Source organism: Symphodus melops, assembly GCF_947650265.1.
Source record: "Symphodus melops genome assembly, chromosome: 11".
NCBI lineage: Eukaryota > Metazoa > Chordata > Actinopteri > Labriformes > Labridae > Symphodus > Symphodus melops.
Genome location: NC_136701.1, coordinates 21,446,033 through 21,466,101, shown reverse-complemented (window position 1 = coordinate 21,466,101; position 20,069 = coordinate 21,446,033). Strand labels below are relative to the sequence as shown.

Below are 20,069 nucleotides of genomic sequence, written 5' to 3'. Positions count from 1 at the left end.
ACATGAACATCAATAGGCAGACTGATAACAGAGGAACGGACAGAGAGAGAGAGAGAGAGAGATGGGTTTCTGTGCGGAATGAATGCTCATGCTGCGACACGAGTGCTCGTTTTAATTTAGTCTGATTAAGAGGCAGGTGCGATTGGCTATAAATGGTCTCGGTTTCCTCTCAGGGGTGATGTAAGGCATGTAGGGCCCGCTTGAACGCGAGTAACCCCGGCGGTTTTACCGAAAATAACCCGGGCACTGCAGCATCAGCACCAGGCAGCTGCGCAGGTGCGGCCTTTAAAGAGACAGTGAAAATATCACCAAAAACCTTTTACATGTTTACATGACAACAGAGATGGAGCCGGCAACGATTATCGGTAGCCTATGAAGAGGCAATGTGAGAAATTGAAAGAAAAAAAATTAACACATACCCAAGCTTGTATGGCCTCATTGTTCCCAAATGATTATGGGACAGCAGCCTATGCAGTCAAGGAAAAGGGAAATGAAATACCTATGTATTAAAGGGTTTGAATAGGCATCGAATTTAATGAAACGTGTTCTATCAGTCAATCTGATTGGACTAGTATTCATCAACTGAGATGTAATTTGAACTTTAGTCAGTGGCTGTAGCCTTTAATCACCACATCATTAAAATGTCTTTACAGAGATGTAAAATGTGTCTTTGATCAACTATTACACTGCCTTTACAAAATAGGCTATCCCTTTTCTTTTTTTCTGAAATTTAATTCATTCCAAAACATGAGGACGGGATTTGGATTATAGGAGTAAGCGATCAAAGCCAAAACTGTATTTTTTTTTCCTTGAGTAGCATCCTGCCAGCAACGCCCTGCATCCCAGACCGGCGTGCGTATACCACACAGACGCACCAAACCGGTAAGAGGATCACGGCTGCTGCTGCTGCTGCTGCTGCTGCTGCTACACCGAACTGCTGCTGAAGCATCTGCAGCACTGCTCGCCTGTTTTTTGTTTAACTCTTGATGTCGGACACTGAAGATTGTCATTGTAATCATCGGTGCTGCTGAGGATGTGTGCGAGTATCCGGAGTGTACGCGCACAAGACGGATGGATGTAAGGACAATCGTATAGGAAAAAGCAAACCATGACAGGAGTCCTGATCCCCTGACGATGCTTCTGGATGCAGTCATTAGTTTGAGGCCGGACATGATTTTAATCTTAGGAGTTGCTGTAGTGGATGCGGGACGATGTGCGCCGCACCCCGAGACATATTGATAAGAGGAACACAGCTCGATCCTTGAATGCATCTTAGCGGATTTCTCCTGGACTGTGGCGCACAGTGAGCATATTGTTGTTGTTGTTTTTCTTGCACAGGTTGGGACTGGGTTTGTGGGACCTTCTGATGTGGAGGAATTGTGTTGTTTTAACCAGAGGCAACATTTGAGCACTGTTACTCTGACCCAGAGAGGAGAAACCAGGGCAGACCTGCTCACCTGCTCATCTCAACACACAACAAGAAGTATGTGCAATGAGCGCGTGCGTGCATGTACCTGTGCAACACAGTAGGCTGACTGTGTGTGAACTCAGAACAGGCTCATTTATGACTCATCCACCTTATGAAAGAAGTCACTTTTTTTTTTCCCACACTCACCATTTCCAGCCTGCACTGTGTGTCATGGTTTCATCTTCATCAGTTTTGTCGTTAACAGGTGCTTTTAAAAGAGCTTGGAGCCTCCTCATCCTCATTGAGAGCCACTGCAGAGCATAAAACCTCTGCATCACTATCAAACACATGTAATAACCATATTTGAGCCCTGTAGCAGACTTTAACTGTCCTGTGTGTCCGTGTGCTCACGTGTTCTGGCTTTTGGGCCGCACATGACAGAACATGGAGTCCTTCATCGGACTAAGAGGCCATTAAAGCCTGTCAGGGTTTTTTTTTTTTTTACAGAGCTTTAAATGCAGGCTGGTAATGGAAATTCACTAATGGTATAGTGGTCAATAGAAGTCACAGTCAATTTTCTTCACTGCTCCTCTTCTCATGAAGGTATTTTACGACATGCAGAGTATAGGTCATGGACACAGAACAGTGACCAGAGAGTTCCACAGGTTTGCTTTACATGTTTGATTCTGAGATTTGATTGGACAGTTCAGCTTACACACATTGGTGTAAATGTGTGCTCCCTCATGTGTTGTTTACGTCTGAAATTCAGAGGTTCAAACTGTCAAGCAATTTTAGGGAATATTTTGGCCTAATTCAGTGAGAATGAACCTGTTCTGTTAAATGGTACTTAATTAAATAATCAGATCACTGAATGTTATCAGGTAATTCCACTTGATGGAAACCTTTTAAGACATACTCTGTTTGTTTGTTTTTTTACAATCTGTTGTTTCTATCATTTTCCTCAAACATGACCATATAGCCCTCAAACATTTAGCTGATGATTTTATGACTCTTTATCCAAAACTAGACTATATTATTAAATAGGCCAGTTTAAGAGACTCATTTAAATGATGCACATAATCCTCTTAATGTATAAGTGCTGGGGTATTGTTTTGGTAAATCGCTGCTGACTTTGACCCCATGAATTAGACTGTAACATGACTCTGAAGATATCCTGACATCTTCAGTCTGCTGATGTTATGGGTGAAACAATGTGTTTCAGATAAATGTAAAGCTTATGGATCAGCAGCAGCTTCACAAGCTTTTACCAACACTTCAGTTTAGGAGGCAATTTATGTGGATCAGCAGTAAGGGTGCTGCAGGACTGAAACCAGACCTCGACTCTTCACATGCAGACTCTCGTTCCTCTCAAGCAGCCCCTCCAGGAGATAGATCTGTAATCAGATCAAGTGCAATACCTAGTTTTAAGATAATGTCTTCAGTCTTCCTAAAATCATTTTACAGAAGCACCTTTGTGTCCACACATCTGCGCAGCCTGCCATTTTATTTTAGGTTAGCTCATGGTAGTTGCATGTAGGCCACAGTGTCATGAGGTTAAAGGTTTTGCTGTATGAGAATGATAACATAATGTCTGACTGCCCCTTTTTCGTTTGAAGTAATGCAGTGGTATTAACAGTTAAAAGAAACAGTGTTGTGTGTCCTCCTTTGCAGCCATTCATTATGGCTGAGAGGACCCTGGAGCCGGGCTCCGTCAGCATCCCCATGGAGGAGACTAAACTCCCCGGTGGAGCTCCTCAGGAGGCGCCACTGCTCGTCCACCTGAAGAAAGTGGAGAACCACATCACCGAGGCCCAGCGCTTCTCACACCTTCCACGCCGCTCTGCTGTCGACCTGGAGTTCAACGAGCTCTCTTACACCATCCGCGAGGGTCCCTGGTGGAGGAGGAGAGGTACTGCACGCAAAGATCACGTACTGTAGTAAACATGATGGATGAGCAGGCGAGCACCACCCATACCGATCAATACCTCGAGCACAGAATATTACCAGAGAGGCATTTTGTGACAGTTCAGAAAAATATTGTTTCCTCAGTCTCTTCTGCTTTGCTCTGTTGTTCTGACACGTGTAGCCCTGCCCAGTCCTCACACACTTGCAGACTCCCTCCATGTTGAAGCAGGCAGTGTGGCTGTGAGCCTTGCTGTGCTCAGCAGAGTTTAGACGACGTAAATAATTTACACTCACAGGTTGGCACACTGCTTTCCTCTTTTCCCTGTTGTTGTCTGATGGCAGGCGGTGGCAGCAAGGCAGGATTGATCTTCTGATGAATGATGAACAGCCTTAAACTTACCAACCTTCAGATGAACAATCTTCCAATAATTAGTAATATCTGCTAAAAGGATTCAGTAATTCTTCAGAGGAATCCTTTGTTTATACATTCTCAACATATAGAGTTCATAAATGATGCATTGCCGGTTGGACTGTGTTATTTTAGTCTTGTGGAAAATTGATGTGCATATTGAAAGCCTGCTAGGTGTGTGAGAGAGGCCTGTATGTAGTTCCTGTATGTATCAATAGTGTAAAAAAAACACACACACACACACACACACACACACAAAGGAACAGCGAGGGAGCAGTGATCATTAAAGTGCTTTTGTTTGAGCGCTGATGATGCACGTTTTCCCTCATCAAATCAAACTGGGGTTTGTGCTCTTGTTTGTGTTGTCTCTGGGCGCCTCAGCTCATCAGGCCGACGTTGTGTGAACAGGAAGTGTCTCAGCTTTTACTAATTAAGTCGTGTCTTTCATGAAGACAATGCTTTGCATTCTACTCACTTTTCAATCTTGGCGAATCCCCCTGTTTTATACAGCACCAACATCCTGCTTTACTGCCTCTCCAATAACCTCTGCCACTCACATAAAGCAACAAGCCACACCCAGCTTTAATATCAGCGACTCGCCATGTATTTGACCCATGCTGTAGTTTATTCAGAGGGGCTTGTCAGTATGTGTATGTCTCATTTAGTAAGCTTAGCAGAGAGCTGATTCTCTGCAGTGCCTGTCTGCCTGATCAAAGCTCTAAAAAACAAAACAGGTGTAATAAGAGTGAGCTTAAGGCTGTTGTTCTGCTGTATGCTTTTGGAGTCACAGATAAATTCATTTTGGTAAATACATCCTTTTATATCGCTTCTGCTGAATTATTTGTAATTATTATACAGCTTGTGGATAGAGAGGAGGAGAAAGGATGATGTACAACATGAACAATGAGCTCAACCCATGATCTCACCGTTTGTTAGTCACTGGCTGGATATAAAGATGGACAACACGTCAACACCTCCTCCCATTGTACAAAGGTGAAGGCTAAATACGCCACACGACGGGCGCTGACATATTGCGCTGGTGAGGTCACTCGGATCTAGAGTTGTTCAGTTTACTCTGGTGAGGTTTCTGCATCTCTCGCTGAACAAAACACACATTTAGCTTACCTATTAAAACAGCAGAGGCCCCTTAGGACAGTACAGTCCACCGCATAACAGAATCCTGTGTTGAAGCGGACACTCTGGGTTAAGAAAAGTTCATTTACTCCTGTGTTAGTATTCTTTACATTTTCTCTTGATGTTCATCCTCTATCCTGACCACAACGCTGCAGGTGCCTCATTTGTCAATAGAGCTATGAGTCATGCATTCATGCTAAGCCTTGTAATAGCATCAAATAACAAGTTAAAAGTTTAGCATGAATGCATGAAAGGACAGAAACCATGTTTAAGAAAAAATCTATTTGAGGTCCTTTTGATTTTATATCATGACTCATGTCCCCTCTGTTAGCATGTAGGAGGTGGAGAAAGTTCCAAATGTTTTAGCTTCATTTTGGGGTAACTGTCATATAGTCCATCTTTTTACATAGCTTATGGCACATCCTTGTATTTGTCTCTGCTGAGTTGTATGACAGCTCGTACAGAGAAGAGAGGAAGAGAATGGATGACTTGCAGAATCAACCACAAGTTGAACCCTTGATCTCATTTTTAAAGGATGTGTTTTAGTCTTTGAATTATTGTCACACACCACATTATTCCTAAAATGGCTGTTTGAAAACGAGAACAAAAAACAGCGGGGGTTTTTTTTGGTCTCAAATAGTCCAGGCAGGTTTGTTGATAAGCTATCTGCCTTCTCCCTGCAAGGTCTTATTGTAGGTTGTATTATACGTGCCATTGATCCCTGTTAGGATGCTGTGACCTGCTTTCAGTGTGGAGGGTATTCTCCTCCCGTTGTGAAGTATTCTCCAGGTGAAATGTGAGACCAGCCATTGAAGGGGAAACACAGAAAGAGAGGAGAGAGGGAGGGACAGAGGGGAAATGTTGCCGTGCCTCAGGGTGATTTCTGCATTTCAATTTGTCATCTACTGTTAACTGCATATCTGCATCGATGATCTGACTTTGTTAGCAAGAGGAAAGTGGTAACAATAGATACCATTACATGCATGTGCTTCTTAGTCTGTGGTTCGTTTCACATAAACATAAATAAGTACAAGTTTGAGGTATTTTGAGGATTTTTTAGTTTTATTATCTCAGGCCAACTAGTACTTCAACTCTACTTTCACTTCATATGTAAAGCTTGATACATTTTTCTAGTTAATTTCAATGTTTAACTGACAAGTATTTTAATTGTCATGTCATGGTCCATACACTTTTAATATTTCAATATATTTTCTAAAGCTGAAATTTGTGGCTGTGATGGGTGTTTGTCTCTTAAATTGTGAACCATCAATAGAGAAACCAAGGATATACAGTATATGGCAGATTAGATAGATACTATTGATCCTGAGGGAAATTCAAAAATGAATCCATAATGACATAAATCATTTGCTGCAGGACCAAACGACCTTATAAATCAGTTCCACCATAACTACATAATGAATGTAAAACTGTGCTTGGGCCTACATGAATGTATGAATAATAATAATTTGATTAAATAGTAGCCTTAGTAACAACAGTTAGACGGCCATTTTTCCTGCATTGAGTATGTCCCTTTCAATATTTCAGTTATTCCTGATACTTTTAAACACTTTACATAATTAAAGTTGTAAATAGCATTTAGTGTTTGTTTTTTTTCTAAAGTGAATAATTTGAACAACTCCTCTATTACAGTTTATCTTTCAATTCCAACCTTGATTTTATTTGGATGGCTAGATTTGAAAAAAATAAACTTTGCAACTCATGAGGGGCAGAATTAGTTTTAATTAGTTATAAAATAAGTGAATAAGTAAAGAATAAGTGTGCCTCTGTGTTATATTTCTGTGTACAATGTTGCAGATTGTACAAAATTACTTAGAGCGTTTTTGACATTCGTTTACCTTAAAAACATTTTGTAGCCCTGGGCCTAGCAGGTGTAGTTGTAGCTTTGTGGGACTTGGTTACTTTAGAAAAACTCAGAGGCTATTGTGGCTTTAGGGAGCCTGAAGTCTGATAAATTCCCTCAAGAGATGTCAGCTTAAGGTAGAGTACTGCAAGTCTGGAAAAAATATTAATATAAATATCTGCTTTTGTGAGCTTACCACCAGCGAACTTAAAGCGTGGTCCTCTTTTCTCCTTGAGGTTAGCTGCTAGAGCTACGTTAGCTGCTATTAGCCAAACAGCCTGTGGTTTAACTACAATGTAGAAAATGTAGGCCCCTCAATATTTACAGTTTATTGTATAGGCCCCAGGCTTGTTGGACGAGGAATATATGTAATAAAAAAATGGCAGTATCTTGTTAAACTAATATTATTCAAACAATGTCACAGAAGATATGTTGCTGTGACACAATTAATCTTTTCAATATACTACTACCACGGCCAGGCTATATCAAGTTAAGTATAGGGTAATGTAGTCCTTCTGTAAATATCCTTTAAGATTAGATTAATAAAGCATTTATATAGGTAAGCATGTCATGAAACAAACACTGAGTGTGCAAAGAAGAAAGCATCTCCATATATACATAAGTGAAACATTTCAATCAGGAGAGACTAGTGAATTAAGATACTATGAATAACATGGAAATGTGACTTGACAGTAATACTTTGGTGCTTGGTGCAAGGGCTGACAAATTTTGAACCAAAGCAGTGACTCAAAATCAAAATGTTCGCATTTTGCATTGACATTAGGAAAGCTCTCTGAGGTGGCCCCCTTTTTCAGCTCTCCCACTACATGCTCTGCAAGTTGGCACGGAGAAATGAAGAGTTATTTGCTGGTTGGAGGGGCCCCCAAGGAAATTCTGCTGAAGGCCCCGACAGACTCTAAAATTGCCACTGGCACTTGGACTCTATGGGGTGGTTGATGTGTTTGGAGAATGACAATTCTTAAAATCAACAGAATAAATCCAACCATGAAGTCCAGACACTGGTGGTGGTGAAGCTGATGACTGCAGGCGACGATGGGGAGGTGGAGGGATGCACAAAAACATCAGCATTAAGGAACTAAGGCAGAGAAAGAATCGTATGTAAAAGGGGAGCAGGTAGGTTGAAAATGAGGGAGGAACACTATGCGATTGGAAAGATCAGTACAACTGATGAGACAGCTGATTAACCAATGACAGCCCAAAAATGACAGCTCGAGAATGACAGCTCGAGAATGACAGCGGAAGCGTGAGTAAGCTTGCAAAAAGGGATGAATGAGAACCCGATTGTGAAGGCAATTATAGTCTTACTGACTGAACTCACGCTATTTTGCAACTGGTTTGACAATGCATTTCTGTAAGAGGCTTCAGTTTGAGGAATCTTTATACCCCACCTAAACCATGCCTGTGAATACTTTGAGTTTGGGTGTGAATACATTCTGGGATCACTGTATACATTGTCACAAGCTGTGGAGTCTGTATGTCTTTGTGGTGTCATGAGCAGACATTGATGTGATAGACTTATAGCTCCCATGAGACTGGGTGATCTGGATGTTCCTGCAGCCTTACACAGATAAGACCATTATTAAGGGCGACCTACAGCAGTGTGTTAGATCATCAGTATGCACCACATGCCGGAGCAGGGCCGCTTCACTGACAGCAGGCTGCTTGGCTGTCTGAGATGAGACTTTCTGATGTAATAGTGTTTGTGTGTGGGAAGGACTAGTGAGGGTTTGAGGGGACTAGCAGCTCTGCTGAGACCCTAATTACAGAGCTTGTGACACCCCTGCAGACAGTTGAGAATTTTGTGAGTAGAGATCGAGGCAGGCTTCTTATAGCCCTTTTTACCCACTATATGAGGTTTTCATTTAGCTTCAAGTCCTGCAGAGGTTAATAAATGCTTTTGGCTTCATAAACCATATGATCCTTTTTAAACCCAGTGCAGGAAAGGCATGCCTGTCGTCGTTCTGTTGGTGTCATTGAGGGTGTCCTGATCATAAATCTCTCTGTATGCATACATTTTCTTTTAGTTTAAGTTTTTAACTTCAGTGTTCTGCTGCTCTCCTACAGTCCTCGAAATCCTTCAGGGTTTTATTTTTTCCAGACAGCTTCACCTTGAATCCTTTTTTAACCCAGACGTTGATTAAAGCGTTCACTTCTTCGTCTGTTCCTCTTCTCCAGCAGTTTTTGTAAGTTGCTTTTAGATAATTGCTTTAGTCTTTGTAGCCTGCAAATACTGATGATTTTTATTTGTCACAGAATATTTGCCAGACTGCTAGCTGTCTGGGATTGCTGCTCTTCAGACTGAGTCGCTTGTGGCTTTCCCTTTGGGAGCTTGCTATCTACATAACCATCATCCACTTTAAGAATCAGTGAACCGAGTTTAAAGGTTCAGTCTGGTGCATTAAAAGACTGATCAAGCACATAGACCATTTCAAAATGGTAACCAGGCAAAGACAAACAGAATATCGAATATTTGTTTATTCTTGTAAAGAACCATTTTTGTCTTTGATAATCATATTGTTTTGCAGCAGAGTACATTAAACATTTTTGGGAGGCATTTGGTAAAATATAGTAAAATTACAGACCAATAACACTCGTGTAAATATGTTTTCCCCGCCTTTTTTTTTCAGGTTACAAAGCACTCCTCAAGTGTCTGTCTGGAAGTTTCAACAGCAGAGAGCTGATTGGCATCATGGGGCCTTCGGGAGCCGGGAAATCCACTCTGATGAATATTCTGGCAGGGTACAGGTGAGATTAGGGATTTGATGGGGTTGTGCAGATTATTATCTCTCTTATCTGTGCTTGAAATCATTTCAGTGTTTGGAAATGGCTGAAAACCTCTTTTTTTCTGTGGGTTAAAAGAGAGACGGGCATGAAGGGACAGATTATGGTGAACGGTCGACCGAGGGACCTGAGGACTTTCAGGAAGATGTCCTGCTACATCATGCAGGATGACATGCTGCTGCCACACCTCACTGTGAGGGAGGCCATGATGGTGAGGTCATCTGACAAAAAATAAAAAAACCCTCTTCATGCCTCATTAAATCTTTATGATCGATAATATCTTACTCTACTGCATTCTGTCTTCTAGGTTTCTGCCAATCTGAAGCTGAGCGAGAGTGTGCAGGTTAAGAAGGAACTTGTAAGTCTGAATGAATTGATTGCATCAGCTTTTCTGGCGACAGAAATACATCTCCATTTAGAGATTTCCATGCTTCGACAGTATTTAAATATTTCATTCACTTAAATACTTTTAGCTAAATGGTAAATGGACTCTGAGGCCAGGCGGGTTGCTACTATATTTAAAGTGACCATCAGAAGTAATTAGTCTCATTCATACACCGCTGGCAAAGCTGGGTAGCAACTTGGGGGTAAATGTCTTGCCCAAGGACACATTGCACGTGTGGCTGCAGGAGCTGGAGTTTAAACCCCCGGCCTTCTAGTTGAGAGATGACTGACTCTAAAAAACTGCCCTATATAGATCCAAACAGCCAGTTCACAAGTATTTTCTTCTTTGTTATTTTGTTGATATTATGACAATGTTGATGCAAGGGAACGACAGGGGCAGTTTGCCCTGAATGTTCCTGACATTTCTGCAGAGCGTGCATGCAAAGGTAGTTATGTGCTCACTTAGCTTTGTTTGTGTTGTCAGGTGGATGAGATCCTGACTGCTCTGGGTCTCCAGGAGTGTGCTCAGACACGCACCAACTGTCTCTCTGGAGGTCAGTGTAAAAGACTGGCCATAGCCCTTGAGCTGGTCAACAATCCTCCTGTCATGTTCTTTGATGAGCCAACTAGGTTAGTGATTACCCGTCTAATTGGAATCTGAGTAGTTAATACAGATAAAATGTAATATCTGACTGATTTTTTTGGCCCGTCTTGCATCCCTTCCCAGTGGTCTGGACAGCGCGTCCTGCTTCCAGGTCGTCTCCCTCATGAAGTCTCTGGCTCAGGGCGGACGGACAATCATCTGCACCATCCATCAGCCCAGTGCCAAGCTGTTTGAGATGTTTGATAAGGTAAAGTTGAGTGCTTGACATGTCTGGCCTTCCATTAGCTGCTGCTCTGACCAGGCTACAGGTTAGCGTGATGCATTTTGTCCAGCCGGCGAGCAGCACAGCAGTCGATAAAAGGCCGTTGTTATGTCAGTTCTTCATTTCAGTCAGTGTGTTGGAAACTATGTTGGTGACTTTGTTCCTGTGTCCCTGCACCAGCTGTACATCCTCAGTCAGGGTCAGTGCATATACAAGGGCACCGTCCCTTACCTCATCCCGTATCTGAAGAACCTGGGCCTCCACTGTCCCACATATCACAATCCTGCTGACTTCAGTAAGATACAAAAACACCTTCAGCTACAATGAATTCATGTGTGTGTGTGTGTGTGTGTGTGTGTTTCTGTTCTCATCAGCATTTATTCTGTGTTTGTAGTAATTGAGGTGGCGTCAGGAGAGTATGGGGATCTGAATCCAGTGCTGTTCGAGGCGGTCCAGGGGGGTCTGTGCTCTGAGGAGGGCAAGAAGAACTCCAAGGACAAAAGTGACTCCTCCTGTCCCTCTCAATGTCACAGTGTGAGTGATACCAGAATCGATTAAACCTCCTTTATACTTACACAGTATATCCTTATATTAATGGAAAAATGTTACAGCCACAGAACGCTTTCACTTACCTCAAAGCTTTGCTCAATAATAGGAAACTGCATCAGAATTCATCAATATCATTTTGTGGCTTGTTGTGATAAATGACTCTTTTCTTAGAAAGTATATAAAAAACCTCTGTCTGATAGAAATGATTCTTAAACTCTTAATTAGATAGAATAAAGTAGCGTTTAGTTTCTTCCATCTTACAGCTTTATTTAAGTAGTTCAAATAAGCTTTTACACCCAGTAGATTGAGTTACTTAAAAACAAAAAAACCCTTCAGCCTGTCAGTGGGACTACCTGTTCTTCCCCAAAAGCTTCCTCCTCTCCTCGACTCCATCGATCTGTCTCCTCAGCCCGTCTCAGCTTCCTCTCCATCGCTCTTTCTCAGCCTCATAAGTTGTTTTTGATAAGAGCATCGGCTAAATGCTAAAACTGTAAATCTAAACCACTAAAAGCTCTCTGCAGCTTCACTCCTTTAAACATTTGATCAGGTTATTGATTCTCTCTGTTGCCCTTTCTTGTTTCTTCCTTATTTCATTCTTTGCATACATCAGCCACTAACTTTTACCACAGACAAAGACATTACTGTGTTTTCACTTCTTATAGACAGACATTGTACATGCCTCCTCATGTTTTAAGATCTGATTATATGATGACCTTTGGTGTGGACATTCAGCTTTTTTGTGTACTTACACCTGCCATTATTGTCATCAGGAGTTTGTTGCAGACAGTGTTGGCATTGTTACATTGTTAGGAGAAGGGGAAACGGTTTCTTTAGTGAGGGGCATTTGGATCTTTCTTGGCTCCAAGAAAGAAAAAAAAAAACAATCCCAAAATGTGTCGTTTTGACCATTTTAAACAAAAGTGCATTAAGAAAAGAAACAGAACAAGAGAAAGTTAATTAACCTAAGAGATATATACATTTATTTAATAGAAAACATAATAAGCACATTGCCACTCAGGTCATTTCCAATTACATTCATTTTTAGCAGCACCATCTCTATTTGGATAGATATGACGTAACAGGCTGCTTTGATCGCTCGTCTTTTCAGTATCTGTAGAGAATCATAGAAGTTAAAAATACCTGTCTCTACGAACTCTATGAGCAGCCTGTTTTCAGACAGGAAAAGAAAATAGCTTCGGATCCGACCCACATTCTTCACTCAGAGTTTCAGCTTTTCTGGGAGAAGGTTATGGGTCCCTCAGTCCAGGCTGAACTGCTGTCAACATTCATTCCTGCATCTGGCCTTTAAGATTCTGAATAGCAAGTTTTGGAGGATGTGCCAAGGGGTCGTGCATTATGTCAGAATTTCGCTGTGATTTATCTCTCGCTCTTTTTTCTTTTTTACTTTTGTCTTGTGTCCGTATTTGTTAAATCACTAACTCCCCGCCCTCTCTGTCTTTTTTCCACAGGACACAGGAACTCTTGAGAAACATAGCTTTGCCACGAGTTCATTCACACAGTTCTGCATCCTCTTCAAGAGAACCTTCATCACAATATGCAGGGACACGGTAAAATAAATACTATTCCTGCACTAACACAGAATGTAAAAGGTTAAACTGAATATTCTTACATGACTGAAGGGATTCTGAGTAGAGTTTGTTTTGTGTGTTTTCCAGGTGCTGACCCACCTTAGGGTGATGTCCCATTTGTGTATCGGGGTTCTTATCGGCTTGCTTTATCTCAACATTGGAAATGATGCCAGTAAGGTCTTCAACAACACTGGCTTCCTCTTTTTCTCCATGTTGTTCCTCATGTTTGCCGCACTAATGCCCACCGTCCTGACCTGTAAGTGTACCGAGACACTGGAAACATTGATTTGTTGTTTAACTGGATGAAGTGGAAAGTCTTTTAACGCTGCTGTTGTTCCACAGTTCCTCTCGAGATGTGTGTGTTTATGAGAGAACATCTCAACTACTGGTACAGCCTGAAGGCCTATTACCTGGCCAAAACTATGGCGGATATACCGTTCCAGGTAATGTTGAAACGATGGAGCAAACAATGGTTTGGAGAATCGTGCAGCATATGTTTCACTCTCAAATCTCTTTTGCAGGTGCTCTGTCCCATCATTTACTGTAGTATAGTGTACTGGATGACTGATCAGCCTCCAGAAGCAGCTCGTTTCTTGCTCTTTATGGCCTTGTCCACATCCACGGCACTGGTAGCCCAATCCCTAGGCCTTCTTATAGGAGCTGCATCCACATCTCTGCAGGTAGGCACACCTGAAAACTACTGCCTGTATATAAAGATGGACTTCCTCCTCCTGAACAAAAATGAAGCCATAATGGCCCATGCAACAGGCACTGACATGTTGCACTGGTCACAGACATTAGGCCACTCTTACATGTACGATTTGCTTTTGAGCAGAGAATGGTGAAAGGGCAGAGATCTACACGAAAGAAGTCGAATTTATTTGAGCTGTGTACATACAAGCCAGATTCTGTTGCTATATAAAATGGAAGCCATTGATGGGCACATTGTGAATGTCAATCAGTTTTACCTTTAATGAAGAAAATATTTGCGCATTTATGAATTCTGGACATTGCAGTGAGGGAAGTCTGTTTGCAGTGGTTGACAGTTTAAAAAATGAACATTTTATTTTATCCTCAGGTTGCAACCTTTGTGGGTCCGGTCACAGCCATACCTGTACTCCTCTTCTCTGGCTTCTTTGTCAACTTTGACACCATTCCTAAATACTTACAGTGGAGCTCCTATGTTTCCTATGTCAGGTACGTGGAGCTACTTCATGCCGTTCATCTTTCTATGACAGTGCAATAACTCGTTGTTTGCTTTCAGTCTTTGTGCCTGGAATCTATTAGAAATATTTTCCTTTGTATTACCCTGAGGTTTCATATTCTAAAATAATGCTTTCTTTCAGGTACGGCTTTGAGGGAGTGATACTCTCCATCTACGGGATGAACCGGTCAGAGTTAGAGTGTCCCGGCCAGGTGTGTAAGTTCCAAAAGCCGGAGGAGGTCCTGCAGCTGCTGGATGTGGAGGATGCAAAGCTGTACATGGACTTCATAGTGCTGGGGATCTTCTTCTTGGTCCTCAGACTTGCTACCTACCTGGTTCTGCGCTACAAAGTTAAGTCAGAGCGTTAAGTCAAGAGGTCCAGTAGCAGCAGACTTGAATGCTTGCCTATATTCTGGCGGTTTGAGATTGAAGCAATCATTTAGTCTCTTTTTTTTTTGTCTCTACTTCACAAACACGTTCAAAGACAAACACAAGTCCAGCACGGAAATTCATCAGAAAGTTGTGCTGCAGCATCGCTCAAACAGTACAGTATGATATCAACTCTAAAATGGTTTGTTAATAAAGACAGAAGATGGTCCAGACTGCAGATTGCTGTACTGCTCATATCCATTCATGGTTGTCTGCCAAAAGATAGTATTTTTCAGATTTCCATTACCCTTCTAAAATATTGTTAATCTGCACCTCACATACACAGAATACCCAACAAATTAATGAAAGCATGTTTCTTAAAGACTGGAAAAATGTGGGTTCGGCCATGAAAGTGCTACTTGAATCATGAGCCAAAGCATCCAGCTGTTGGAGAAGCCATTATTACCATCCTGGTGCAGAAGTGTGTAGCTTCTCCATACAAGTAACCCATCCATCAAGATGCCAAAGGGGCAAGATTTCAACATGGACACCCTCTTTTTTTCTCTCTAGAAAACAACCGGAAACAGTCAGCACCAGAAAACCTTTGTTAAGTTTCTCGCTCTCCTGCAGGATTATACCATCAGGAATCCTTGAAATGATGGCTTTTCATATGGAAAACAAAACAAACCAACTGCCAGGGAATGACTATCTATGCTTTCCATAAATGGTAAGCATCATTTTTTGCAGGTCTTCTGCCCTACCTTGCTGTTGGTTTGAACCTGGATCAAACATTTGTAAAAGGGTCAAGTCAAGCAGAGTGCCTCATACAAAGACTGTTATGAGTTCACCCTGTGAGCAGGCACTTTGCTCCTTGATAAACAACTTTGTCTGCACCAACTTTTTCAGTCATTCGGAGCAAAATGTGAAAGTAAGCATGACTGCTGTTTCCGGCCTGATGCAGAGAGCTGTCTTCATACCTGGTCGACATGAGGAAGGTGTTTCCAGTGAGGTGCAATAGCCTGATCTATTAGGGGGGAAAAAAGTGTCTGTCAAAATGGTGTCTCTCTTTTGACCCATTTCTTTGAACTGCTTGTTTCCACTCTTTAGCTGCCTCCTGTCTGAGCTGCAAAATGAAGTGTCCCTCTTTCCTCTCCTTCTCTTTCCTTCTGCTTTGCTGATGTCTGACAGATGTGTGTTGTCCGAATCAATGCTAGATACTTGAATTGCAGGCTGGGCAGTTTTTGTGCCTCTGATCTAGAATGATTTCAGTTTCCTCTGCTTTGTTGTTTGCACAGACAGTACTCCTTATTGCAATGTACACTTTCACACACACACACACACACACAAGTACATAAAGCCTACAGACACAGACACAGACACAGACACAGACACACACACACGCACACATATACACACACACTCCCCCTGACAATGTTAAGAAGAGCCTCTCCTTGTCACAGGACAATGCAAATATTTTCAAATAGACTTGCTATGAAATATTTCTTACTCAAACTATGCTACTTAGTAATCCTTATTATAATACATAAAATAATGTGAGTATATAACCAATGATTGTACAGTGAATATGCCATGCTGTAAACAAATGTACATTTGCACTTTTCAATGTATGTTTATTCTTATTTACATGTATTTCATTTTATTTTTATATATCTATGTGATGAGTGCTGTTGCAAGTATAACGGGAAAACAGCAACCGAATGTTGCATGTTCATTTAAGGAATGAAATTACTGAAATATTAAATTTCAGAGTAAAGCATAACGATTTTATTTCCTCGTGCAAATGTACGTATCCAGCCATGTTTGAGGAGATGCAAATCCTCTGCTTTCTGCTGAACATTTTTGGAATTTCTGGAATCGGATGTGTCGATAAAAATGAAGGGATCAGGAAGTGAGGTAGCAAAGAAGTGTGAGGAACATGCTGCTTGAAAGACAGCAAAGAGAGACATTCAACCCAATGTATTAAAGTGTATGTGAGGATTGGCGGCGTCAATAAGAACAGGCTGAATAAGAGAGCCGATCGGTTCTGATGTGCTTCATGTGAAAGAGAAGGGTGCAGCTGTAGGTGTTTGGATTCTTTCATTAATAGCAATAGTCCACATTGTGATGTTTCATCGCTATACCTCCCACTGTTGCTGCATCGGTCACTTTATATATGTGTTGTATTAAGAATTTCATTTGAGTCTTTTTGTTCCTCACAGTTTATTATGTGCAATAACCATCTAAAGGTACTTTCTATCTATGAGACCCATATCATGAAAAGAAAATGTGACTCCATATGTGTGTGTCTTTTTGTTTTTGTTGTGTCCTATTATTGCTTCTAAGAACCATCTAAAGGATTAAATTGGATTTTAAAGGTCATTTCTCAGGCTGCTCTAATCCAGACTCGGTCGAGATATCTGGTTCACATGAAAAAAAGGGAAACGTAAAAAAAAAAAAAACAAATATGTGAAGAATATGCTGTTGTGTTTTGAGCATTGTGCAAATGATGTCAAAAGCCATGAGCTGGTAGAAGGTCTTCAAGTATGACATATTTTGGTTTAAAGACAAATGTGCTGTTTACTGCAGGAAAGAAACAGCTCCAACTCCAGAACAAAGGAGAGATAACAGGCAGGGCTGAAGTCATTAACAAGTCAAGGGAAAGTGTTGGCCTGAGGTCTAAAGGCCTGTGGTAACAAAGACGACACAAATGGGACGTGCTCTTCGCAGGGATGTTATGTCGTACGCAGACTTGTGCGGGTGTTTTGAAAAGAGCTTGTTCTGGTTTCTAAATTTTACATTTTTTAAAGTTCATATTTCTTTAGATTTTTTTTTTCCACGTTTGCTTCACTTTCCAGAATAGAAAGAAAATCAGATCGGATCAAATTTGACTCAAAAGGCCAAACTGGATAGTTGTCTCTTAATTTGAACTACATAACAAAGTGTGAACTGTATTAATAAGCTCTGGAGGTGGTTTTGCTAAATGCAGATACTGAAGGTGTGCTCAAATGTAGTATCCCCCCTGCACTCTTTTCTCTAGTTTTATTTATCCTATCACCATATCACCCTTTTGTCACAATCACCTGATACTCGGTCATGCATGTTTAAAAATAAGCAGAAGCTATGACTGTCTGACTGAACTTGACTAATGAAATGAAAGGCTGGTAAACACAAATTATTCTTTTCATATTTGTCTGAAGTTATGTGTTCATCATTTACAGTTTCACAGTTTCTCAACTCAAAAAATGCAACTTCTGTATACTGAACGCTGTTCCAAGGATTATAATAAAGATCATTTATAACCTTTGCCCTTTGCTCAGTGATTCCTTACACATTGATTTTAACTTTAAAGCTCCTGTGAGTGATTTTTGACTTGATATGAAACAGGCTGAAACTAGTGATGCCTCCATATGACCCATAAAAGCACGATCATGATTATTTCAAAATTGTAGTTTTGACTATAAATGCTTCTACTGGACAGATGTCAAATGAAGCAATTAACAGCATGCTGCAGAAAACTATTTTTTCTTGACATTTTCCAGTCACAGGAGCTTTAAAATTATAATAAAGGCATTTGAACACCACCTCGACCTGTGTCCTGTGTCATTGACAAATATTTAAACACTGGTATTAATGGTATACCTCTTTTAATCAAATGAAAGCTGCGTTAGTGCTGAGGAGCACAGAAGCACGGTTTGCAGGCACAATGAAGTATGATGAGGGAGGTTAATTGCTTTAACATTGGCTTCTTTGTTTACTGAAGCAGGTTAAAAAAAGCTTATATGCATTGAACCGGTCAGAGTTGGAGTGTCCCGGCATGTTATGTAATTTCCAAAAGCCAGAGGAGGTCCTGCAGCTGCTGGATGTGAAGGATGCTAAGCTGTATGTGGACTTCATAGTGCTGGGGAACTTCTTCTTCTTGGTCCTCAGACTTGCTTACCTGGTTATGTAGTGCCTTAATGAGATGCAAAAACTGAGAGAAGTTAGTAAAGAAAAGGTTTTGAGACTCCAACAGGGACTTGGATTGATAGCTTTAATAACACTGGGGCTCTCTTAAATTTCACAGGACATAGATCCTAAAAGACTGGTAGAGCGAGATCAGGGAATTAGATTTAAGACTCGGGCCTTCAGCTACACCTGTAATGGCTGTAGGTGAAAACGAATATTGGGCAGGGATCGGCATTGTAACAGCAGGAGTCATTAAGGAAGTAGATATAGAACACCAAATAATGTTAAATCACAAGTGTTTGAGTCCTGAACTTTAAAATGTTTCCATATTTGTTAATCAGATGGATTGCATCTGTCTGTTTTAAGTAATCTCATTAAGCCCCAATTAATGTTACAGATTAAAATGTTGTAGGAGGACACATGTTTCTATACAACACCTTTGTCGTTTGTAGAGAAGAGGGACCCCTGCTGACTTAAATATATACAATGAAAATTTCAGGGCTGAACCATTAACAATGTCTTAGACAATATGTACTACAGATTATTTGCATCTCTCTATTTGAGCATGACTATATAAAATGTAGTTTTTTCCATTTACCAGGATGCTTGTATGCTGGATTTATTTGGATTGCCTTGTTGTTGAAATGTGCTATATAAATAAACTTGTCTTGCCTAAATAATTGATCCTCATCCTCCTCAATCTGAGTGCGGCCTTTGACACCGTCTCTCACCCTCTCTCCACTCTCCTCCATAGCCATCACACAATTTGAATTTCCCTCGGGATCAATAAAGTATCTATCTATCTATCTATCTATCTATCTATCTATCTATCTATCTATCTATCTATCTATCTATCTATCTATCTATCTATCTATCTATCTATCTATCTATCACACACCCCCCTTCACTGGTTTCACTTCTACCTCACTGGCCGCACTCAGTTCATTCAGCTCAAGTCCTTCACCTTACAGCGTCACTTCAGGTGTGCCTCAGGGCTCCGTCTTGGGGCCCCTCCTTTTCATCATATACCTCCTCCCCCTCGGCAATATCTTTCGCAAACATGGTATCCACTTTCACTGCTTCGTGGATGACACCCAGCTCTACCTCTCGAGTAAACCAAACTCCACTCTCCCACCCTCCTCCCTCACCCTCTGCCTCTCTGAAATCAAATCCTGGTTCACCTCTAACTTCCTTAAATTAAACAATGACAAAACTGAACTTCTTCTTGTTGGCACTAAGTCCACTCTATCCAAATCTGACAGTTTCTCTCTCACTATTGACAGCTCCACAGTGTCCCCCTCCCCTCAGGTTAAGAGTCTGGGTGTCGTACTCGACAGCTCACTTTCTTTCCACTCCCACATTAATAACATCACTCGATCTGCATATTTCCACTTGCGCAATATTAATCGTATCCGCTCCGTTTCGTGCTTATTCACTATAATTTCACTTCCTTTTTTGCTATGCCAGTTGTCTCTTGTTTTTTTTAAATTTGTATTTATTTGTATTGTGTATTTAATCCAATGTAAAGCGTCCTTGAGTGCTTGGAAAGGCGCTGTGAAATAAAATGTATTATTATTATTATTATAAATGCAATTTTTTAAATTTCTTGTAGTATGGGAGGAGGATCTTCTTCTTCATAAATTG

At 41.0% G+C, this 20,069-nt stretch overlaps 1 protein-coding gene across 3 annotated transcripts; it reads left to right on the top strand.

Moving 5' to 3' along the window:
- Nucleotides 1-701: 701 nt before the first annotated feature.
- Nucleotides 702-17,095, top strand: abcg4a (ATP-binding cassette, sub-family G (WHITE), member 4a). 3 transcript variants are annotated; one of them, XM_079355084.1, is made up of 16 exons: nucleotides 702-1,303; nucleotides 1,396-1,483; nucleotides 3,080-3,317; nucleotides 9,366-9,483; nucleotides 9,598-9,730; nucleotides 9,827-9,877; nucleotides 10,388-10,533; nucleotides 10,631-10,754; nucleotides 10,950-11,064; nucleotides 11,164-11,303; nucleotides 12,788-12,886; nucleotides 12,995-13,163; nucleotides 13,250-13,350; nucleotides 13,429-13,587; nucleotides 13,986-14,104; nucleotides 14,254-17,095. In XM_079355084.1, exons 3-16 carry the CDS (start codon nucleotides 3,089-3,091, stop codon nucleotides 14,477-14,479), a joined length of 1,929 nt encoding a protein of 642 aa, XP_079211210.1. In that variant the 5' UTR covers nucleotides 702-1,303; nucleotides 1,396-1,483; nucleotides 3,080-3,088; the 3' UTR covers nucleotides 14,480-17,095. The 3 variants fall into 3 exon arrangements, with proteins under 3 accessions (XP_079211210.1, XP_079211211.1, XP_079211209.1); XM_079355085.1 differs by lacking the exon at nucleotides 1,396-1,483; XM_079355083.1 differs by having other exon boundaries at nucleotides 702-1,483.
- The last annotated feature ends 2,974 nt before the right edge of the window (nucleotides 17,096-20,069 follow it).